General features: G+C 41.6%; 2 protein-coding genes across 4 annotated transcripts in view; both read right to left on the reverse strand.

Moving 5' to 3' along the window:
• LOC141769289 (alpha-1-acid glycoprotein 1-like) overlaps positions 1–1,473 on the reverse strand; it is a 1,535-nt gene extending 62 nt beyond the window's left edge. Inside the window, exons 1-6 of the mRNA XM_074638212.1 lie at positions 1,275–1,473; positions 948–1,090; positions 763–827; positions 539–667; positions 320–418; positions 1–242 (exon numbers count right to left, since the gene is read on the reverse strand). The exon at positions 1–242 is cut by the window's left edge and continues 62 nt beyond it. Coding sequence (XP_074494313.1) covers positions 187–242; positions 320–418; positions 539–667; positions 763–827; positions 948–1,090; positions 1,275–1,379 — 597 coding nt within the window. The 5' untranslated portion in view covers positions 1,380–1,473 and the 3' untranslated portion in view covers positions 1–186. The remainder of the gene's footprint in view (positions 243–319; positions 419–538; positions 668–762; positions 828–947; positions 1,091–1,274) is intronic.
• Positions 1,474–2,540: 1,067 nt separating this feature from the next.
• The window catches only part of LOC141769285 (single-stranded DNA-binding protein 2), a 56,334-nt gene continuing 36,395 nt past the window's right edge, over positions 2,541–22,479 (reverse strand). For 2 of the 3 annotated variants that reach the window (XM_074638207.1, XM_074638206.1), the window contains exons 5-17: positions 10,825–10,914; positions 9,075–9,134; positions 8,915–8,978; positions 7,529–7,599; positions 7,359–7,426; positions 6,929–6,977; positions 6,818–6,853; positions 6,659–6,713; positions 6,500–6,570; positions 6,319–6,397; positions 6,142–6,170; positions 5,929–6,027; positions 2,541–4,594 (exon numbers count right to left, since the gene is read on the reverse strand). In XM_074638207.1, coding sequence (XP_074494308.1) covers positions 4,565–4,594; positions 5,929–6,027; positions 6,142–6,170; positions 6,319–6,397; positions 6,500–6,570; positions 6,659–6,713; positions 6,818–6,853; positions 6,929–6,977; positions 7,359–7,426; positions 7,529–7,599; positions 8,915–8,978; positions 9,075–9,134; positions 10,825–10,914 — 801 coding nt within the window. In that variant the 3' untranslated portion in view covers positions 2,541–4,564. Of the gene's footprint in view, positions 4,595–5,928; positions 6,028–6,141; positions 6,171–6,318; positions 6,398–6,499; positions 6,571–6,658; positions 6,714–6,817; positions 6,854–6,928; positions 6,978–7,358; positions 7,427–7,528; positions 7,600–8,914; positions 8,979–9,074; positions 9,135–10,824; positions 10,915–13,227; positions 13,247–22,479 lie in introns of those variants that run through there. The other variant, XM_074638208.1, reaches the window with a different exon arrangement.

Here is a 22,479-nt window from a genome sequence, read left to right on the forward strand (position 1 = left end):
GCTATTTGTTTTCACAAGGCAGTGACAAACTTATAAAAGAGCTGCAACCCCCCTTGTTTCACATTAAACCCCCCTCACATATATCAAGACATACAGTATGTGACACACACAACTGGTGCTGAGAGTTTACACACACATGAGAGCATACTTGATACAAATTTGGCTCATGGAGTAACTTCAGGCTCTTTATTGTTTTTCCTCCTTTACATCTGTGGCAGCCACCTCCTCAAAAGGGCACAGGTCTGAAACAGAAGGAGGGAATCAAGTTGATGCACATACTCCTTACTGTTGGGTGTGTAATGGTGAATTAGCGTCTTACCTGTGGTTTCTCCAAAGACGAGTTCTGGTGGGAAGTTGAGGCACGCAGCCTGTTTCTTGAAAACCTCCAGATGAGAGTCGTCCAGTTTCCCAGTTTTTGCTGCAGGGCAGTGAGGGGGAGGAAAAAGTTAATTTCAACAAAATAGAGTGCTACAATTCAGAGTTTGGGAGTTTTACACATTACAGAAAAGCTGACAGTTATAGACAGCTGTGAACTCACTGAAGATGTAGAGGTTTCTGGCTTTTGTGGCTCCCATTTTCATCGTCACTGTGTCCGTCCAGACGATGCAGTCAGGGCAGGTCACCAGGTGCTGCCCAATGTGCTCATGATCAGAGCCGTTAAAGTGAACTATTAGATATAAACAGAGGGTTAACATATTGTTGTGCATTTCTAGTTACTGTGGGTTAAAGCACAAATGATAATACGTATCATAATTTACTTACATGTCACCACGGTGGTGTTTCCTGAGAAGGTGAAATTAACGGCTCCAGTGACACATTTTCCATCCCTTGTAAGGAGAGGTAAACATAATAAGCATTAAAAGCTGGATTAAGTCTCACCAGTTACCTTATGCATTGATTGTCTTAAAATAATTAACATTAATTTTCAAAAAGTGATCATCAGTTACAATTTGTCTACGTAGCGAAGGGTCATATCATCACCGTCAGGTATGGGTAACAGTTCGATCCAGGAGCTGTTGACATTTCTAAGTTGCTTAAGGAGCTCTTCATTGTCTGATGTTCCAGCAATGTATATCCATTTTCCAGTAACCTATGACACAGATGTGCAAAATTAAAAATTAGCAAATATGCAGTTTTTGATTTCAGTTGTATTACCCAACAATAATAATATACATTATAATTAGGTTAGGTTAAATCATGCAAAACCACCAGCTCGGCTTTTTAAAACAAAGAAAAATGGATTATGTTGTATGTAAATGCTGACGACAGTGTACCTTTGTTTGATCCCCCTGAGGTTTAAGCAGCTCTTCACAGGCTGGATCAGATGCAGCAGTCAGAGAGGAGAGAGCCAGCAAAGCTAAACAAAACTGGACAGACATGATTAGAAGTCAAAATCACAGCCAACTGGATACCAAAGCAAGAACAGGACAGCTGTAGTCCTGCAGGAAGGCCGCCCGGAGTCTGACCAGCAGAGGGGAAGTTACATAAATATGGGGGCGAGAGACTTGCGGGGGGTGAATGGGGACTTGGGAGGTGGGCCGAGAGTATGTTTGTGAAACGGTGGCATTGTGTAATAAATAGTTCAAATGCATCTCTGCAGAGACCAAAGGGTATATGTACAGAGGAGTTTCGGCAGTGTTGCAAGACACACATAGATTATTCCTCTATTTGGTTTTCTCGTGCAGAAGATAGGTATACATAGTCCCTTGTTTAAGGGAAATATTCTAAAAGGCACCTCAGTGGGGGTAATGAGGGAGGGGTCCGGCCTTTCCCCAACAAGGAAAGAACTGAATAGATTACAGTTATTGTTTCTTCTAAGGTTTTATCAAATTGGAACAGCGGCAGAATTTTTATTTCAAAGGTGGAGTTATTGGAACGGTCAGGCACAAATCCTCAAAAGGACCATAAAAATGGCTTTAACGGCTAAATCTGGTCGGCCCGTTGTGGCCATTATTTGGCTCAAAAGTAGTTGTCGAAAATTGGGCTGTGTTTTGTCCGTATGACATAAAAATGTCGTAAAAATATTATAGTTCAGTATGCCATAAAAAGTCATAAAAATATAATCGTATAGTATCTCATAAAAATATCATAGTATTTTAAGCCACAAAAAAGTCAAAAATATAGTATTTCATAAAAATACAATAATATATCATAAGAAATATCACAGTGTTGTATGCCATAAGTCATACAAATTATCCTAGAATAGTATGCCACAAAAATGTCCAAAATGTACTATAGTATGTCATAAGTCATTAGAATATCAGTGTAGTATGCCATAAAACGTATCCTAGTATATTAAGCCATTAAAATGTCCAAAATATAGTATAGTATGTCACAAAAATGACAAAAATTTCATAGTATAGTATGTCATAAAAAAGTCATAAAATATCTTAGAAAAGTAACTCATAAAAATGTCAAAACAAGTCATAGTATAGTATGTAATAAAAATCTCATAATATAGTATGCAATAAAAGCTTCATGAAAAATGTCATAAGCACATACACACAGCCCTCACAAATGAAAAGAGATGACACTTTGGCTAAGGGAAGAGAAGCTTTATACTAGCATATTCAAAACCCATGAAATACTTCTCTGTGTATTTACAAAAACATAATACAAGAATAAAAAAGAGAAAATGAACACATCACAAATGGAGTCCCACATACTGCCACAAAACGGAAAACATGATCCAATTTACAAATGCATCTTCTTGTACTCCCACTTATGGCTTCGATCTAACACAAAAACTAAATAAAATATCTCTGTTCAGTTGTGATGGTGCATCATCAGTCCATCCCTCCCTTTTGCAATAATTCTCTCCAGATTTTTCTTTAAATAATAATAATATTATCAAATACACATACAAGACAGAGGAGCTACATTTGTGAGCTGTACACTTTGCAGTAAGGGAGGGGAGAGGAGAATGTTCACAGGCATATCAACCTTTTGTACATGATGATAATACAGCTTGGGCAGTGAAAAAAGTTTAAAACGTTGATTTAAAAACAAGCTTATTTTAGCTTTCTGTACCAACCAACCTTTCACATCACACTGAGATCACAGTTTATCCGGATGGCAATAAAGTACGAGTGACCAAAGTGACTTTATAAGCTTGAGTCTTACAGTTTAACTCCATACTGGTCATCTGTCTTTGATTTCTCTCTCTCTTTTTAACATTTCATGTTTCAGAGAATGTGGGTCATTGGATCCATTTTGCAACTGTGGCTCCGGGATGTAAACTAATAAATCATTTGGAAGGTTTAAGAACTAGAGATAAGAGAGGACTCAGCAAAAAAAAAAGAAATCATATGACTACATGCACAGGTTTAGTGCCTCCTCTTGCTATAACAGTCGCATCAAAGAAACTCTCCCCATTGTTAAATTTGCCCCGTGTTTGTGCGGTCAACAGAATGTAAAATCCTCCAAAAAGTAACTCATACCACTCATACTGGGGAGTTTGTTTGAATCACAACAAAGGTTTGTCGTTGAATACCGAATGATGCATCACTTAGTTATGAAAAGTAATATTGGGTATCAACCTTTGTGCAAATCTTCCTCCCCAGTGTTAACCTTACTGCTCTCTCAGCAGTCAGCATAGTGACTGATCTGATATGGTTTAAAGTGAGACTATTTAGCTTTTGGAAGAAGATGCAACACATTCTTCCTCTCACATATAGAGTTCTGATTAACAAAAGTTGCATAGTCTCACTTTAGCCTTGAACAAAAGCTCTTTTTCCCCCTCACTAACCATTCGATGCGACTTCAAATTCAAAATGCAGACATATTTCAGGTTGTGCTGAAGCCTATTTGCAAATCATGATTAGAGCTTACTTTGAAGAGATCTCACATTTTCCACATTTGTGGCTTAGTTTGGGAATGGAAATTTAAAAAAAAAAACAACAACCCATAGTATAAAACATAAAACACAATGTTAGTGGTCTTCAAGATTCAAACAACCTCAAAAAGCTGAAAAGACAAATATCTGCACAAGCCTCAAATAAACCTGATGGCATTATGATTGTGACGTCTCTCCAGTTCTCTTTCAGTAATGGACAAATTAAGATGTTCCATGTGACAACCAGGTTGACCATCATTTAAAAAGTGTCTATATCTCTTTAAATCCTTGAAAATTTGAACTTTAGCATAAATACGATACTGACCGTTTGTTTTTTGGGCATGAACTCTGTGATATGACGCAAAAGGCAGACACGTCTGTCTGTGACTGGAGTGTGTGCACAGTCTCGTACACACTGTATGCAAATATACAAAGAGTTCTCCTCCGGGTTGTTTCAATTTGGTTGCTTTGTACAGTCTCATAGTTGCAGAGGAAGAACTGATGAATGTAGCAGAGTCAACAGGAGAGAAGAGACGTGGACAGAAACAATGAAGAGGTGGGGTTAGGGGGGGGGTAGTAGGAGGACGTAGCCTGGGGCAACTGTCCTGACGAGGCAGGTGGTGGTGGTGGAGGAGGAAGAGTCACTGGCCTAGATGACATCACATCCCGTCTCTCTGCTTTTCCACACCAGGTTAGTGGGCGACTGAACCAAACCTGCTTTCAGAGCCTTCACACGCTCATCGTCATGTTTGGAGAATACTGCAGAGATGAGATGGGGAGAAATAAGTATGTTAGCGTGTATGAACACAATTTTATGGTTAACTTAAAGTAACTGTTTGTAACTTTTTACACGCATAAATTACCGGGTCGGTTTCTCATGCGTGCTCACATATGCGTGCTCGCATGTGGCTACGCTGTTCAGACCGCTCCTCTGTTTGTCTTCACTCACACACCACGCGCGTTCTCGCTCCACCTCACGTTCATGCGCGCACACTACACACTGCAGAAGAGTTCATTTAGCTCTGAGAATATCTAGTGAATGTACAGTGGACGTTTGTGCAGAAATAACTGCTGCAGCTCCTCCAGACCGACAGAGGTTTTCCGTGTCTTGTGAAGTGACGGGGCTCCGCAGAGAGAAACGTTATCGTCTCCGACCGCGGCCGGAGGGAGACACCGGCTACCGGTCGGAGACGATAACGTTTCTCTTCCTGCTTCAGCCTCGGAGCTTCATCCCGCTGAAACAGGAAAAGCCAACAATAGGATCAGCAGTGATTTATGGAGAGACCTTCGTCTGGGCAGCTAACATTACTGCCCAGCAGGTGAAATATAGAGTGATATTGTGGTTTTAGCTGACGTGTGTTGTCTCACTGTTTTGAGCGATGCTTGTTCATGTCTATTTAGAGCGAGCAAGCGCGAGCCCGACGCTGACTTTCGTTGACTTAACGGCCACAGGTGTCGCTGTTAACAAGCATTTCTGATTCTTACAAACAGTTCCTTTAACAGTATGGAGTTTTGAGCACCAGCTATCTAAGATTCCTCTAACCTTCCCCATGTCACGGCTGTGGCCGTGCTACGCCTTATTTCCGAGTGTCTCTTATGTCTCCTTCTCCCTCGTGTTCCCAACTCCTCTAATCTTCTATGTCCCCGGCTTGTCTCTCTGTGTGTGTCTCTTCCTGTCCTGCAGTCAACCTGCTGCCAATCAGCTCGTCTCCTCTCCTGGCTCCCTGCACACACCTGTCATCAATCCACTCGTCAACACCTCAGTATTTCAACTCTGGCTTTCCCTCCTGTCCTCGCCAGATCATTATCTCAACTACTGTCATAGCTACGCTCAGGCCAAGCTAGTAAGTTAAGTTCTTTCTATTCCTGTAAACCTGTGCTAAATTGTGTCTGTATCCTGTGCTCCCGGATCCGGCTTGCTCCCGTCTGCTACCCTGGTTCAACCTCAGCCTTCCCATATCACTCACCCTCGTCCGGCCTGGTTTCTCAATAAACCTTCTTAAAAACCTCACAAACCTCTTGTCAGTGTTCTGCGTTTGGGTCCACCTGTCCCACACCGTGACACCCCATACAGTAGATGACAATTGACTTACACTTTCATTCTGAAAAGGGTTAAGGAAGTTTCCTCCCATCTCTCCATCCTCCCTTGGGGTCCCGGGCTGGTTACTCATACTTAGGTTACCAGGAGAGTTCTTTAAAAACAATCATGTATAACACAGCTTATTGGTATTTGTATGCTGCAGAAATCAGACAAGCATTGCAATTGCAAAACTGGAGTTTCAAAGTAGATACATATCTTCTCTTACCTTGGGGAGACTGTCCATATCACCTGACCCTGAGAGAGGGAATGCAAGTATGAAGACCGATCACCACTATCAAATGAATGCTCGTTTTGCTTAAATTACTCGACAAATTAGGGACAAATATAACCGGAGGTTTAGTGTCAATGTAGCACATAATGTACAAGCTACTCGTTCCTGTACCTAATGATCCATTCATGTGATGGGGCTCCATTCCAGCCATTCCCCCTAATGGACCGTCGCCACCTGCACCCATGGGGAACTGAGGAGAACATACACAGGAGACAGTGATATACCTGTAACATATCTAAAACATGCAGTACACTCAGAAACAGTGATATGCACAGAGAGAGAAGTGTCTCACATTTGGTCGGCTTCCACCTGGAGGGACTGTGTTTATCATAGTGTACATGTTGTCGCCAGAGTTGGTTGAATCTGACAGAATAAACGGAGAAACAATAAGAGGATAAAAGAGCATAAACATATGTATAAACACACACAGACATGAATACACAGGGCTTACCTGCTGGACTTGGCATTATTGGAGTCCCAGGCGGCCCCCCTCCTCCTGGAGGTCCCTGAAATCACAGTTTTGGTTCCCATAAGATTCATTCATGAACTAATGACTTTCAGCCTGTGCAGCTATAGTGAAGAGCGACAGTTTAAATTCAAGCATACGTACCACATAACTTCCCGGAGATGCAGAAGAGTAAGGGGTCTGCAAAAATACAGAAGGAAATCCATGAAGGTAATGAAATAACTTTGTGATGGGTGTCTTTGTTAGAGCACTTACCGAATTGGAGTTTGGAGGATTTGGCCAGGGTCTACCCCCACCAGGTCCCCTGGAACACACACACGATTATACACTTTAGTTTTCTGCTTTTGGCAAGCTTCTTTGTTTCCAATTCATTTGGGCAGAGTTGGCAACAACAAGCTCTTCTGTTGCCAGAGAGAGGTAATGGGAACAACAAGTAAAAAAGAAAAGAAAACAAGAAGACAAAACAGAGGAGAGCTGGCTCCTCGCTCCACTCCCAGACCCGAGAACATACAGTAAAGTTGTAATTGAAAGCCGCAGAAAGGAAATGGCTGAATGCGTCTACTGTAGTGAGACTTTAAGGTTGTGTGCAGTTTAATTTGTCCCTTACGAATGAGAGAAATGTGGGAAGGTTGTTTACATGTACGTTGTGTGTTTGTGTAGATTACATGTTGTTGATACCACTCACATGTTCATGCCAGGCATCCCAGGACCAACCAGGGCATTCAGTGGTGGTCTCATCCCGCCTCCATAGCCCTAAAAAAGAAGACACCAAACGTCCTCATTTATGTCTACAAGAGAGTAACAAACAGAACCAATGCTTTTGTAAATATCCCCACATATCATCCGGTCCCATACCTGGGGCCCTAGCGGTACCATGCCTCTGGGTGGAGTCATCCGCTGCATTGGTCCTCCCATATTTGGATGCCCTGAAACACAGAAAATAGTGTATTCGGGTCAGACTGGGGTGAGTTTTTGGTCACGTGTACCTTATTGTCTTGCTTAATGTGGAAAAAGTGGAACGGTTATTTAATTACATGTAGCCTGTCTGTTATCATGAATAACTCTCTCTTCAAAACAAGCATGTACTTTTGTATTTTACACCTTTGTCTGGACACTGCAGTGTTTCAAAACCCCAAGAGGAGATCGTGATGAGACGTACGTGTCTGGTTCAATCCACCATTTAAATTTACAATTTCAGCTTCAATTACACTATTTTCTCATTCTAATGTTGAGTTTAACAGTAACTGAACAACCTCAGTCATTTCACGATGCATAATTTATGCGTTGTCTGAAGGAGTGAGTAGTTTGTGTAAATTGGAGTGTACTTAAAGGATAAAGGGAGATCTTTTTTATTACTATCAACAAATCCCATGAAAAGCAATGAACTCAATTGTCAGTGTAGCCACAGACTGATATATTATGCCTCCATGCCGTCGAACTTCAATGTCGTCCAAAAACTATTAAAAACATCAATATGCCATACTGTTGTCCAGCTCTTATATACAGTTTAATGCTTTGGTTCACACTAATCAACAATTATTCGATAGATTGCCATGAAGTTTTGGTTTCATGGTCCTTAGAGGATGAGTCCTACTGACTTTGGTGATCCCGTGACAATTCATCTACTGACACAATTAGGTTGACTTTTTTGTTTTTTAGTGAAATGTCTAGAACACTACCGGATTGATTTCCGTGAAATTTGGTACAGATATCCATGGTTCCGAGAGGATGAATCCTAATGACTCGGGGACCCCCTGACTTTTCCTCTAGTGCACCCTTGATGGTAGCCTTTGTGACTTTGAGTGAAATATCTAAACATCTACAGTTTTACAGATGGATGTCGATGATGTAGATGGATTGGCACAAATGTTGGTACGACATTAATCTAGCACCATCAACAGGTAAAAAAAATACATTTTACAATTGATTTTATGACAAATACCTGCAAAACTAATGTTGGCATGTTGGCATTGTCATTGTGAGCATGTTAGCATGCCAACATTAGCATTTCGGTCAAAGCACCACTGTGCCCGAGTGCAGCTTTACAGAACCACTAGCGTGGCTGTAGATCTTATTCTTGTTAATAGTTTTGGGATGACAGTTCTATGGCAAAAGCTCTATCAGGCTGTGAATCCACAGAAAATACTTTTTGGTTCAAATCAAATAATGTTATCCTTTAATAAACTGGGTGCTGCAATGTCTTTTGTCTGTGCTTGTGCATACCAGTGTGTCTATGTGTACCTTGCTGTCTTGTGGGGTCCATCCCGCTGGGTAACATAGGCTGGCTACCTGGGACTCCAAGTCCCTACAGAGGGAAGAGGATACGTCAGCAGCATTATCATCACTGTCACACAGATACACAGTACTATCTGCTGCCTGCAGGTGTCAGTGTGGTTCTTGCCTGATTGGGTAATCTGAGGGGTGGTCTGGGTCCTCCAGGGTATCGAGGTGACATAAACGGCTGAAAAGAAAAGAAAAAAAGCAGCATAAATGCAGGTTGAATCATTCTGTGTTATAATCTCAGGGCGGCTGTGTCACGAAGCTGTAGTGAGAAGAGACTTCAAAAACCGGCCCATGTCAAGACTCTGTAACGAAACACTACGTACTGAAGATTGAGGGTTTTAAGGTGAGATGCATCCGGTATCTACTTTTATCGATTGATTAAATTGAAAGAAAGAAACAACCAACAATGACAAAATATACTGTCCTGGGTTGCCAAACCAGACGACAAATTACAGTCCTTTCTTTATAACCCCTTTTCACAGAAACAAAAGTGGTGTACAAACTGTTATGGGAATTTTTTTCACTCTCCAAAACAGGAAACCAACCACAACTGCTGCATATATCTTCTGTTGAGTTTTGGGCTCATTTTCCTTTAACAACAGTTCCATGACAGCAGACTCAGGAAGCCGACCGCATTTTCATTGGGTTGGATTTATGGAAAAAGCATGAGAGAATAAAAGATGAGGTTGGTTAATAATGATGTCAGCGTATGTGTTAACTGTGTGCAGTTTGGCAGCATGTGCGAGAAGCACTTCTGCAGCTGCGAGTGGGTTTTCACTTGTCCTCACCACAGACAGTAGCAATGCTGTTGCTATGTCTGCTGAACTGATGCCACTGTGGTCAGAGGAGCCAGTCTGCAGCGTTGGAGGAGCAATACAATAACTGGCCACTAGAGAGCAATGGTCCACTGGTTTTGATATCTGATTACTCCTCTTCTCATCTCCCATCTGTGCTGAAGGTCCATCAAAGGAAAACAGCTACACTATATTATTGACTATCGAAGTACTATATTAATTTACAATCCTGTTTTCATACATGCATGAAGAAATAAATGCAACACAGAAAGTTACTAAAGTAATAAACTGAATGAATGACGTTGAAAGCAAGATATGTGGATTAATCTCTGCAGCATGGCCGTGCATTGTCTGTGATCAGCATTTATGTTGCCAATAACATTCAGTTAATCGCAAAAGTCAGCTGAGCAAGCTGTGACATCCTCGGATGTAGTCCAAATGCAAGTCATTTGATGGAACCTGAATGAAGAACTGGCAATCTGGTAATTGTTGCGTTTCTTTAACCGATGGGTCCTGACAAGACCTTGTCTTCAAAGAGCAATTGATCTTCAGAAGGAGATGGAAAAGGATGTTTGGAGTTTCTTGAAAGCGGAGCTGAGAAATGCCTATGAAGGATATTGATCTGCGTGTCAGATGCAAGCGTCTGAGTTTGACTGATAAAGGCGGTTAATCAATGCACAGCTGGCAGAGTACTCGTGATGGAGAACAGAGATGATCTGGGGCGAAGCTGCATGTGTGACTTTTTTGTTTGCGAGACATTTATTCCTCCTGTCAGACTCTTTTCTCTCCGTTTGGAGAAAACACACGGTGGTGCCCTCACACACGGATGAATGCAGATTATACACGAAGGTACAGTATGTTAACACAGAGTTAAGAATGAGGAACAGCCTCATGAATTAAATACTCACGTATGAAAACATTATTATAATAGCAATATTCAATACTGTACCTGTCAGTGGCCTCGAGACCCAAAGAATTCTCTTTCCTCTCTTGCACTTTCTTTCTCTGGGTGCGTGTGTGTGTGTTTGTGTGTGTGTGTGTGTGTGTGTGTGTGTGTGTGTGTGCACCATATACCTGAAAGAATCCTGGAGGGACCGGCCCCACTGGCATGCCCTCTCCTGGGGGAAGACTCCCAAGGACGGGGCTGGGAGCCGCTGCAGCACTCTGGAAGATGCAAACACACAAAGTAACAGAGTAAAACTCACAACTCAAACCAGTCTGCAGATACTCAACACCTCTTTGCTCAGCAGGGTTGGAAAGTAACTAAGTACTAAGCATTTTGTCAACTACCTTACGTAAATACAAATTTGAGGTATTTTAATAGAGAGAAATGTTTCCATTTCATACTACTTTATAGTTCAGTTACTCCCACTGCACTTTAGAGACATATATTGTACCTTTACTTGACAGTTACTTTGCAGATTAAGATTATATATGAGTTTTTTTAAATATGATGCACTGTTAAGGATTAAACTACCCAACAGAATATAAAGTGGTTAAAATCAGCTCCAATAATGTACTATATACAGACGTAGGCAAAATTGTTGGTACTCTTCCGTTAAAGAAAGAAAACCCCACAATGGTCACTGAAATAACTTGAAACTGAGAAAAGTAATAATAAATAAAAATGTACTGAAAATGAACTAATGAAAATCAGACATTGTTTTTGAATTGTGGTTCAACAGAATCATTTAAAAAAACAAACTGATGAAACTGGCCAGGACAAAAATGATGGTAGCCCTAGAAAAGATGTAAAATAATGTGACCATAGGGACATGTTAAACTAAGGTGTGTCCTGTAATTAGCATCACAGGTATCTTCAAACTTGTAATCAGTCAGTCTGCCTATTTAAAGGGTGAAAAGTAGTCACTGTGCTGTTTGGCATCATGGTGTGTACCACACTGAACATGGACCACAGAAAGCTAAGGAGAGAGTTGTCTCAGGAGATCAGAAAGAACATTATAGACCTTCATGTTAAAGGTAAAGGCTATAAGACCATCTCCAAGCAGCTTGACGTTCCTGTGACTACAGCTGCACATATTATTCAGAAGTTTAAGGTCCACGGGACTGTAGCCTACCTCCCTGGACGTGGCCGCAAGAGGAAAATTGATGACATATTGAAGAGACGGATAATACGAATGGTAACCAAAGAGCCCAGAACAACTTCCAAAGAGATTAGAGGTGAACTCCAAGGTCAAGGTACATCAGTGTCAGATCACACCATCCGTCACTGTTTGAGCCAAAGTGGACTTAATGGAAGACGACCCAGGAGGACACCAAATCATAAAAAAGCGAGACTGGAATTTGCCAAAATGCATATTGACAAGCCACAAAGCTTCTGGGAGAATGTCCTTTGGACAGATGAGACAAAACTGGAGCTTTTTGGCAAGTCACATCAGCTCTATGTTCACAGACGAAGAGATGAAGCATCCAAAGAAAAGAACACTGTACCTAATGTGAAACATGGAGGAGGCTCGGTTATGTTATGGGCTGCTTTGCTGCATCTGGCACAGGGTGTCTTGAATCTGTGCAGGGTGCAATGAAATCTCAAGACTATCAAGGCATTCTGGAGCGAAATGTGCTGCCCAGTGTCAGAAAGCTTGGTCTCAGTTGCAGGTCATGGGTCCTCAAACAGGATAATGACCCAAAACACAGCTAAAAACACCCAAGAATGACTAAGAACAAAACATTGGACTGTTATGAAGTGGCCTTCTATGAGCCCTGATCTAAATCCTATTGAGCATCTGTGGAAGGAGCTGAAACATGCAGTCTGGAGAAGGCACCCTTCAAACCTGAAACAGCTGGAGCAGTTTGCTCACGAGGAGTGGGCCAACATACCTGTCGACAGGTGCAGAAGTCTCATTGAGAGTTACAGAAATCACTTGTTTGCAGTGATTGCCTCAAAAGGTTGTGCAACTAAATATTAAGTTAAGAGTACCATCATTTTTGTCTAGGCCAGTTTCATTAGTTTGTTTTTTAAAATGATTCTGTTGAACCAAAATTCAAAAGCAATGTCTCATTTTCATTAGTTAATTTTCAATACATTTTTATTTATTATTACTTTTCTCAGTTTCAAGTTATTTCAGTGACCTTTGTGGGTTTTTCTTTCTTTAACGGAAGAGTACCAACAATTTTGCCTACGTCTGTATAATAGTATAGCACAGGGGCTTTTTTTCTGCATTGAACTTTTACTTTTGATACTTTAAGTGCGTTTCCCTAATATGCCCTTAATAAGTTCAAGTTAAAATTGCTATTTTTTTTAGATCTGAATACATTCTCAACTACTGTTGCTCAGTCAACGCCTAATACAGTACCTCTCCTAAACATGCCACCAATGAAACAATACAAGGATCCCGAAAACAAAAGAATTGCAATCCAAGGGTCTTCCCCCGTGTCTCACTTGCCGTCTCTCCCTCAGTGGGATATTTCCTGTTTCTGCAGATACCCTGCCATGCTGGCTCAGTTTTATTTTTATACCTTGTGTTTTTTGTTGTGCTTGTCCCAGACGGGCGGCGCTGGCACATTTCAGCACAGCCTCCGTCTGCTTCCTGTGGCATTGTGCTACTAACTAACCCGGAGTTACCACCCAGCACAGGCCTCTTCCTCGTCCTCATCAAGTCCACAGACAGTGTGGGAGAGTGTACATCCATATGATGATGTGTCAACCGTGAGCACATAAAGCCAGCACGCCTGTGTCTGTGTTTTATTTTTATTTTTTTCAAAATCTGCCCACACTCTGTCCTATTTCTCTGATCTCCCCTCTCGCTTTCCCTCCCTCTCTGAAGGCATCGGCTGGGTGTAAAGAGCTCCAGTGAAATTCACCCAGTCTCTGAAGTTTCCGCCAGCTGACTTTTTAGGTCAGACAGGAACAAGGTTTAATCAGAGCTGAGATAAAAGCGGTCTGACGACACTCCTGTATCCTCCTCTGCTCCACTCCGCCACCCTTGCTATTCCCTCGTCCTCCCCTCATTCTCCTTCATATCTCCCAATCGTTAATGTTCGGCAACAGGGAACAGAACGCCGTGCAGCTTTTTGATTCCATATTCTGCTGCAAACAGAGCTCGTATTTGTCTCAGCAGATGAACGTACAGATGGACACAGATGGATATTGTATCTCTATGGTTCAGCGGTGAGACTGGATTTGGTTTGTTTGTGTGTGCGTTTGTGTACGACATCACGCACAGCATCAAGTGTGTGTTGGGATTTTGTGAGAGTTTTTTTCCTCCTCTTTCCTTCTCGCACCCTGGATTACCCAGAATGCCTTTACTCCCTGGCAGCCTGGAGGTCTGCTGAGTTTGCCTTCAGGCACAGAGAGAGAGAGAGAGCGAAAGAGGAGAAAAGAGGACAAAGCAGAGATTATGGGTGTGCATGTGTGTGTGTGTGTGTGTGTGTGTTTGTTTGTGTGTGTGGGAAAAGGAGAACTGGGGGAGGAAAAAAAATCTACCTGACCTGCTGACAAAGCAGCATTTTCCAAATACAGCAACAAGGAAAAAAACAAAAAAAAAAAACAAGGCCGGATGTATCTGCCCCAAAACCAGCACCACCCTCCATCTACAGAAAACAAAAAACAACACTGGCAACAACACCAACTCCTCTGGTGCTGAAAGCCTCTCTTGATTATGACAAATCAGATTGACTCAAATGACATTAGAAAATCAGAATGAATCACATGGAGAAGGATTCACAAAGCCTCTTTAGGCTCTAGTTGGTCCTTAAGTAACCACAGAGTTGGACGAGTCACATGGTTTGCATAGAGATGCTTGTGTACAATTTGTGCAGCAGCATCTGTGGTACTAGATATGTTGGCTTCTTTGCTTTCTTGCCAAGAAGATTGATACCACTTTCATGTTTGTGCGGTTAATATTAAGCTACCGCCAGCAGTCGGTTGTCTTAGCTTAGCACAAAGACTGGTTAGCTGTTTCGTCCCGTTTCCAGAGTCACAGAGAATTTATTTGCTAGATTATTTCTTGGCGGGCGCAGCAACTTCCTGGAGTCTCGAAACTTAGAGGCAAATGTTGTTACCTTATGGGCAGAGCCAGGTTAGCTGTTTCAATGTTCTCATCTAAAACCACAGTTATGCTTTCCGCATGGACATGACCTGATGCGGAATTGTGATGAGGAAACGTTTGGATCTTTTATACTCCGAGTGGGTTTCTCCTTGCGGTAAACCGATATTCTTCCAAACTGTAGGGGGGCTGTGTATCGAAAACTCACGTCTACAGCATGATTTCAGCATGGCTGCCTTCCACCCATCCGCGTAGTTCGAAAATGCCAGATGTGCATGGCCAGGCGGTGGCCGCATGGACACTCGCAACTCTCGCAGATGCATCAAGCATAAATCAAGCATAACTCTCGGCATGAAAGAGAATAAGCATATTTTCCAAAATGTCAAACTATTCCTTGAAGTTTGCACAAGATTTTGGCATTAGCATTCATAATACTGTAGCTACCTGCATGTACTAGTAATAATACTGCACTGTGTTGTCATAATATCTAAAAGATACCATGTAATAGAAAAAATAGTGTAAATTAGAAGTTTTGATTAACTCTGGCCCATTTAGCAACATGAATTGTCTCTGCAAAATAAATAAATAAATGGAGTACAACATACTGTAAGTCTGACAATGTTGCAAGGCTATAAGTGCATCAATACTCCATTGGGTTATTAAAAAATAGGGCTAGATCGATAAATTGTCTGGGCTAAGATTACAGGAAACATTAGCTCATTGCAGATATATCGGTATCTGCATATATGTTGGTCGATCAGTAACAAGAAATTTACAAACATTATTGCAGTTACATAGTTTGTCCACAGAGCACTGACAAGTTTGTTCTTCAGTTGTTAAGTACGGTATGGTGAGTGAACATCAAGGTATGTTTCTATAAAAAAAATGATTTCAGGGATTCTGAAAAAATGTTTGCCTATGTTATTTGTTTATGTAAAAAATGATCAGCCCACCTCTAAAATATTGGTATCTGCCTAAAAGAAAGGCTAAAAAAATATGTTGGGATATAATAAAAATTACTGTACAAGCCAAACCACACACTAACACATAGGGCCTGAAAGAAGAATCTATAAAGTCAGTTCAATCGGAGTGATGGGCATGATAGCAATAGGAGCGCTCATTCAAAGTGTTGGGGGGCAAACAGTCAATGAAGCTTAAGGATCTGTAAACTCATAAAACCTGGTATCTTTACAGACTAGGAAGAGTTGATGTTAATTTCAATATTAAAAAAAAACTGCTTAGGACTCTCAGTTTCACTAATTACCTTTATCTGCTGACTTGTGGACGGTGATAGAAAATGATTGAAGCAACATTTATTCCATTGGTAACGACTTAGTGTTACTGTCGATAATAGTTAGATTAAACATGCTGATGTGCTAAGACCTCTACTGTACCGCCCCCCCATTCAAACACCAAGCCGCTCGTGGCTGTTGATAATTGTGTGTGATTGCAGGGCTTCACCTGATGTAATGTGACAACATCACTATGGTGCAATTAGCTTGAGTTAAGCTACAACAGCGTAGTGACCAGGAAGTTAATGTTTACTGTCGGCTGTCATTATTACACTACTGTAAATTAGCCCCAATGAATTCCTGTGAGCCGGTCCTGTTTAAATACTGATTCGCAGCCAAGCTCAACATATTCCAGCACTTAACCTTTGTAAACATCAAACGCACACACACACACTGTTACACACCGTTAATGAGTCCATCATTTACACTTCTCACACATCAGTGTTGACACTTCTCTGACAAGGCCGAGTTAGAGGGACAATGAGGTATTGAGCTGGTGGCTTTACACATTAACACACTGTACACATTATTGTGTGTCAACAATGTCTTGTGTAGTGACATAGTGAGTATTTCTGATAATACTCATTGCACTTGACCTAATGGAGTTGATTGCTGACCCATTATAAAACCCAGATTATCTCACAAACTCACACATTCCTAACTAGTAAATGAAAGCCAACTATCTTGTACTGTATTACTTTTAATAAAATATGTTATTTTAAAGCAGGTTAAGGAATAAGAACCCGTCTTTGCATCCCATCAAAACTTTTAAACCAGCTCAACGCTCTTCTGTCTGTTTCAGAGTTTTGATCCCTCTCCCTCTCTCTCTCTCCGTCTTCTTCACTGTCTCTTCTGCCTGTCCCTTTTTGTCTACAGATATCCCAGAAATAAAAATGGGAAAACAAGACAATCAATTAATCCGTTTGTCCATTCAGCAACCGCATTACATTAAGCCTTTTGATTTCACGAGTCATCAAATTGTTCAACGATCTGCTCTTTGTGGCTTGTTGCGTACTATGGTCCGTACATTCGTAGTCGCTGTAACCAAAAGGTGTTTGTGATGAAACCTGAGGCGGCGGAATGGCCCCCGCATGTCCTCAGATGAACACCTGAATCTCCTGGCAAACTCATTTGTTGCATAAATTATTCAAACCGCCCCCCTTCCAGCAGAACGCTACAGTATACCAGACATACACAACAAGACGTTCAGTACAGTGCACTACAACGTCGCTGAATGTGCACTAAAGTACATCGTCCTTCACGAAGACAAATTGTCCAAAAAGGGGGGAAAATGAGATCAGTGCCAAAACAGATTCTGACGTCCAGGAGACAAGAGTTTCATTTCTTTCACGTGGACTGCATAGTCATCGTTTTGTGTGTAAGAATTTGTGTGCAACTTTTTTCTCAGGTGGTAAAGAATCACCAAGATATACAGGTAATATACTGTATATAGGTATATATATGGTAATATCAAAAGGACTTTGCATGAGTTTGAGGTCCAAGCACAGGTTCAGATGTGCAAGGACTAAAACAAAGAGTAGGAAGACCTCAGCCATAACAGTGCTACACACATTGTGTGCAAAGTGTACAATTTCTTCTGACCTCATTGCTTTTATCTTATCAAGCATTCTTTGCTTTACAGGACTGTGAAATGAGTGTTGAAATGAGAGTTGACGTATTGTGGACAAAACAAAGAAAACATGTACAGTAGATTGTAGATTAAAAACATTATATGTAAAGTGACCAAAACACGCTGTGCTGTAGAAACTACAAAAACGGTTGACGGAACCGTGCAGACATTGAAATGTAGTGCAATTACACACTACAGCTCGCTACTTTACAACCTAATCAGAGTTTCTTAATCCCATCAGACTAAAGGGCTCAGTAATACTTAATGAGATAACTCTTTCATCCCTATATGTTTACTGATTGTGTTCCTCGCTAATGTCTGCGCGTAATGCATGCACAGTGTGTGTGTGTGTGTGTGTGTGTGTGTGTGTGTGTGTGTGAGAGAGAGAAGGTGGGGAGTCATTTTCATTCAATACTTCAGAGACCGAGAGACACTCAGAGATGCGTGAGTGGAATCTCAAAAGGCTGTCTGTGTCTATCTTCTCTCTCTCTCTCCCTCTCTCCCTCTGTCTCAACCTGCGTCGGCCGTTGTCTGCTTTCTCCACCTCTCTGTCTCTCACAGGCGCACTTTGCTTCTTGCACAAATCAGCTCGGTCTCATTTTTTTTTTTTTTTTGTATTGTACCACCCCCATAACAATGTGTTTCTATCACACATCTGGAGGTAGACTTCAAGGATAGGGCTGGTGATATTCTATATTTTTCTTGTCAACAAATCTCACTGTTGCCTCCTTCCTCCACTGTGACCACGAAAAACTATTAGAAGCACACTAATGAGCCACATTGTTGCACTGGGTGACATGTTCCTACATTAGGGGCAGTCAATTCCACATACATACTGTACGAGTATATATATATATATATTATAAAGGCTTATATAATAGTCCCCAACACCATGCACTCCTGTTTGAGTAGTATTTGTGGAAAACAACAGTGCCCAGCTGTTTTAAAGGTGCTAAATGCGAAATTATGTGCATTTCTTTTGCCTCTGCACTGCTCTCAACATGGTGGTGGCTGAGCCGGCGGCTCGTAGCTAACGTGGCTAACAGTGAAACCAATGGCAACAGTGCTGACAGAGCTAACAGCGTTAACCTAAGGGGGAAGCGGAGGATGGTTACTACGCTTCCACGATGGCGGCGGCTATCAGGACAGCGTTATCAGCTGTAAGCGCCGTATGAGAGCAGTGCACAATGGCAGCTGTGAGCTAGCCAGTGGGGCACACTCACATGCACTAACATGCAGGAAAAGCATGCGTGAGCCGGCCCGGCGATGTAAAGAAAGCACGGATAAGCTGGGGACACTTACAGAGGGAGAGCGACTTCATTCTCTGCTCAGGTAGACATTACTCCTCCATCTCTTTACATATCAGATAGTCGTTTGCTGCTACATAAACGCTCGGGACATCATATAGAGCACCTTTAAAGAAATGACTTAGCCTCTTTAAAAAATATGAAATTATATAATTGTGATAGATGGATTTATACCTTCAGTAGGAATGAGTGGGCTCGGGGTTGAGAACCTAAAAGTACTGGGAGACAGACTTATTGGTTTTGGTTATTTAATGGGATTTGCTAAGAAAAATATACAGTAGACTAACACCCGCCTTATCCTTTACACTACTTCTATGTTAAAATAGTTAAGTGTCAACAAAAGATTATTTTCATTGTCGATGATTGACGATTTTCTCTATTAATCAATTGTTTGCTCTATAAAATGTCAAAAAATCCCTACAGTGGTGGGGTGTGAAAGGGTTACCACTGAGTCTCAAGGCCACACGCAATACAACAGGATCTACAAATGACACACCACACAGGAAGGAACTCCGTCCCTCCTCCCTCTCGCCCTCTTTCCCACTCCCTCCATCCTCTCAAATGCCATTAGTCCACTTCCTGAACAAGGGAGGGGGGGATGGAAAGAAGAGATGCTACCAGTTTGCATGACACACACACACACACACACAAGCAAAAACACATTCACATACTCATATTAAAGTGTGAGAGCGGAAATACAGTAAGAAGATTGATTTGTGCATTAGTGTATATGCACAGAAAATAACTTTGTAGTCTGTCAAAAGCCTAACTAGTATATCTATAACTGATGGTTTTAACTAAGAAAAAAAAGACACCAGGCAGCACAGAAGTAAGAGCGACAGAGAGATAGAAGAAGAAGTGTGTTTATAGAGATGAGAACGGGTGTGCTCTGCTTTTAACCATGTATTATTCACAGTCTCCCGTGGCGACCAGAGACGGATCAACACGCTCCGCTGTCCAATCCTGAGCCAAACTCACTTTTCAATTTCAAGGCAGATAGGCTTAAAATCCCCCTCTGGCATTCAAAGCATGCCTTTCTTAACCAAAACATGCCATATGTTACACCAGAGTAACACAGCAGCAAGTGGAGAAAGTGTTCTCTCTGCGCACTTCATCCCAGATCTCGGCTGTTTAGAAACAATATCTGGCTGTGTGCAAGCTGCCAAGAAAAAATGGAAAAATATTATGCGAGTATGTCCATGCGTTTGTCTGTTAGTTGCATGTTAACGTGGGACAAACCCAGGTTGCTTTGGCTGATATGCCAATTTCATACAACCTGGGTCTTGTTTTTGATATATCTTATTCCTCTTTACCACAGACCTCTAGACACAACATGGATATTGTAGTTTATTTGGAGGCAATCCTGTTTACACTTCACTGCTGCTGTAAATACTCACTACAGTGTTAAACGTCATCTTCGAAAATGGCATCTGATAAACATTTGTCTCCCAGCACAAAGCACTTTATGGTAAAGAAATAAAAGAATTTGAAGATACATTGTGGCAGGTGATCGCAGAACAGCTTGGAATCAGGCATGGTTGCAATACAAAGGATGCACAATATATTAGACAGAGGTGATTGAGCTTAAGGCAGCTAAACGATAGCTTCTTGCTAATGTCATTCCGTGGAATAGCGCTATCCACGGCACCCACGTAATTAATTCAGTTTTGTCTTGACGGATTAAAAATGACAGATTAAAAAAAAAAACGCATACAAAAAATATGGACTTGATGTGCAAAGGCCTTAGGTAACCCGTTGCAGATTTTGGTCTTTTCGTTGAATTTGTTGATAATAAGAAATATATAGAGAAACTGTCTTATTCTTTAATTGCTGAATAATGGGAACGTGGTGACATCACCAAAAAGAGGTAAGATGGAGCAAGAAAGAAGCTGTCAGACAATCCCACATCTCAGAAATGACTGTGGTGTCATTAGAACCTATACAGAATGATGGCAAAAACAACAAAAATAAGAAACAAAGTTTCAGTAAAGTTGCAATAAACCCGGATTTTCCTTTAACAAGAAACATGTCAACCTATTTCAACCTGCACAGCATCCTCGGCTCTCAATGTTGCACCCTCTCCATCCTTTTACATCTTTTCAATCGTTATCACTTTCAGCAGCACATCATCCAGCACAACAGAATCCCCACCAGGCACTCTCTAGTGTAACATTACAGGTGATTACCAGGTAAAACGGCAGCACAACACTAATCTACTCAGTCTCACTGGGTGATTACAGGTGGGGTGATTATCAGCTGCTCAGGAGGTGACGGTGAAGGGGGGATGTTTCCTTTATCACTAATGTCACTATTGACCCTTGTAAACATCTCTGAGGCGGCAAGGAGCTTTATAATATGTGAGGTGGAGCCGCGGGCTGATACGCTGTCAGATACACATACAGAGCTGAAAATGATAGTCACTGGGGAGCCACACTTCTCCCACCACTATCTCACTTGGTTCAGCGACATGGGGGAGATAAGAGAGATGGACTGAACACAGACGAGAGGAAAGGGTAGAGAGACACAGAGGGAGATTTAAAAGCCACGGCTTGAGATGAAGAGGAGACTACATGGACTTTTCTATCTGTCAGATCGATGCAAAGACAGAATATCGATTCACCAGAAATCCACAGATTGTGCGGTCCTTAACACTGAATCGATCCAATTCTTTTAAAATATATCAGAGTACAATTGCAGAGATTGAAAAGTGGATTGGAATTAGAAGATTGGCAGAATTGTTGATACAAAGACTCATCAGTCCAAGCCACAGGAAGAACTAGTGAGACGTCACTTTCTGTGTCTTACCTTGCAGTCCTTATAGTGCTAGAGAGGCAGACACAAGAGACAGCACGAGATAAGAATATGGGTGTCTACAACAGCAAAAAAAAACACGGGGTTAGTTGGGGTCAAAGAGATAATGTGCTGGTCTGATCGTGTCAGCATTCTTGCTTTGCCCTCCTGCTCTCCCTCCGTAGTCCTGCAGCAACTCCTACAGCTCAATCTCTGGATCACTCACGATAATCCCTTTCACCTGGAAGGTTGATGCTGTGTAAACTTTTGCAGTATTTCTATAACTTTCCTCCCAGATGGGTCAGGGAAGACTGGATGTTAAACAACACAATGTTCAATGTGTAAAAAATGTGCTCACTTTGACAGATATTTCCTTCCAGTCTCTTTTTTTTTTTTTTTTTTGAATTTTAGAAAATATCAACTTTGAATTTCACAGAAATATTCTTGAAGCGTGCTGGGTGAAGCTGCATGTGTGAAAGCTCAGATATATCACCTTTCCTCACAGACACCCAAGATATGCTCCTGACTAAGCCCCTTACTTTCATAATCAATAATAATAACTGCAGTCAAACTAGAAACTACTCTTCCGTAGCCCACAGCTCTGTTAGAGCTTGTTCTCCTTCTCACACCTTCTTGTCTTCCCCTGCCCCCAGTTAACCTCTACCCTCCACTCGGCGCCATGCCCTCCTCTCTGCCCCGGCCTG

The sequence above is a fragment of the Sebastes fasciatus genome, chromosome 6 (assembly GCF_043250625.1).
Source record: "Sebastes fasciatus isolate fSebFas1 chromosome 6, fSebFas1.pri, whole genome shotgun sequence".
Classification (NCBI taxonomy): domain Eukaryota; kingdom Metazoa; phylum Chordata; class Actinopteri; order Perciformes; family Sebastidae; genus Sebastes; species Sebastes fasciatus.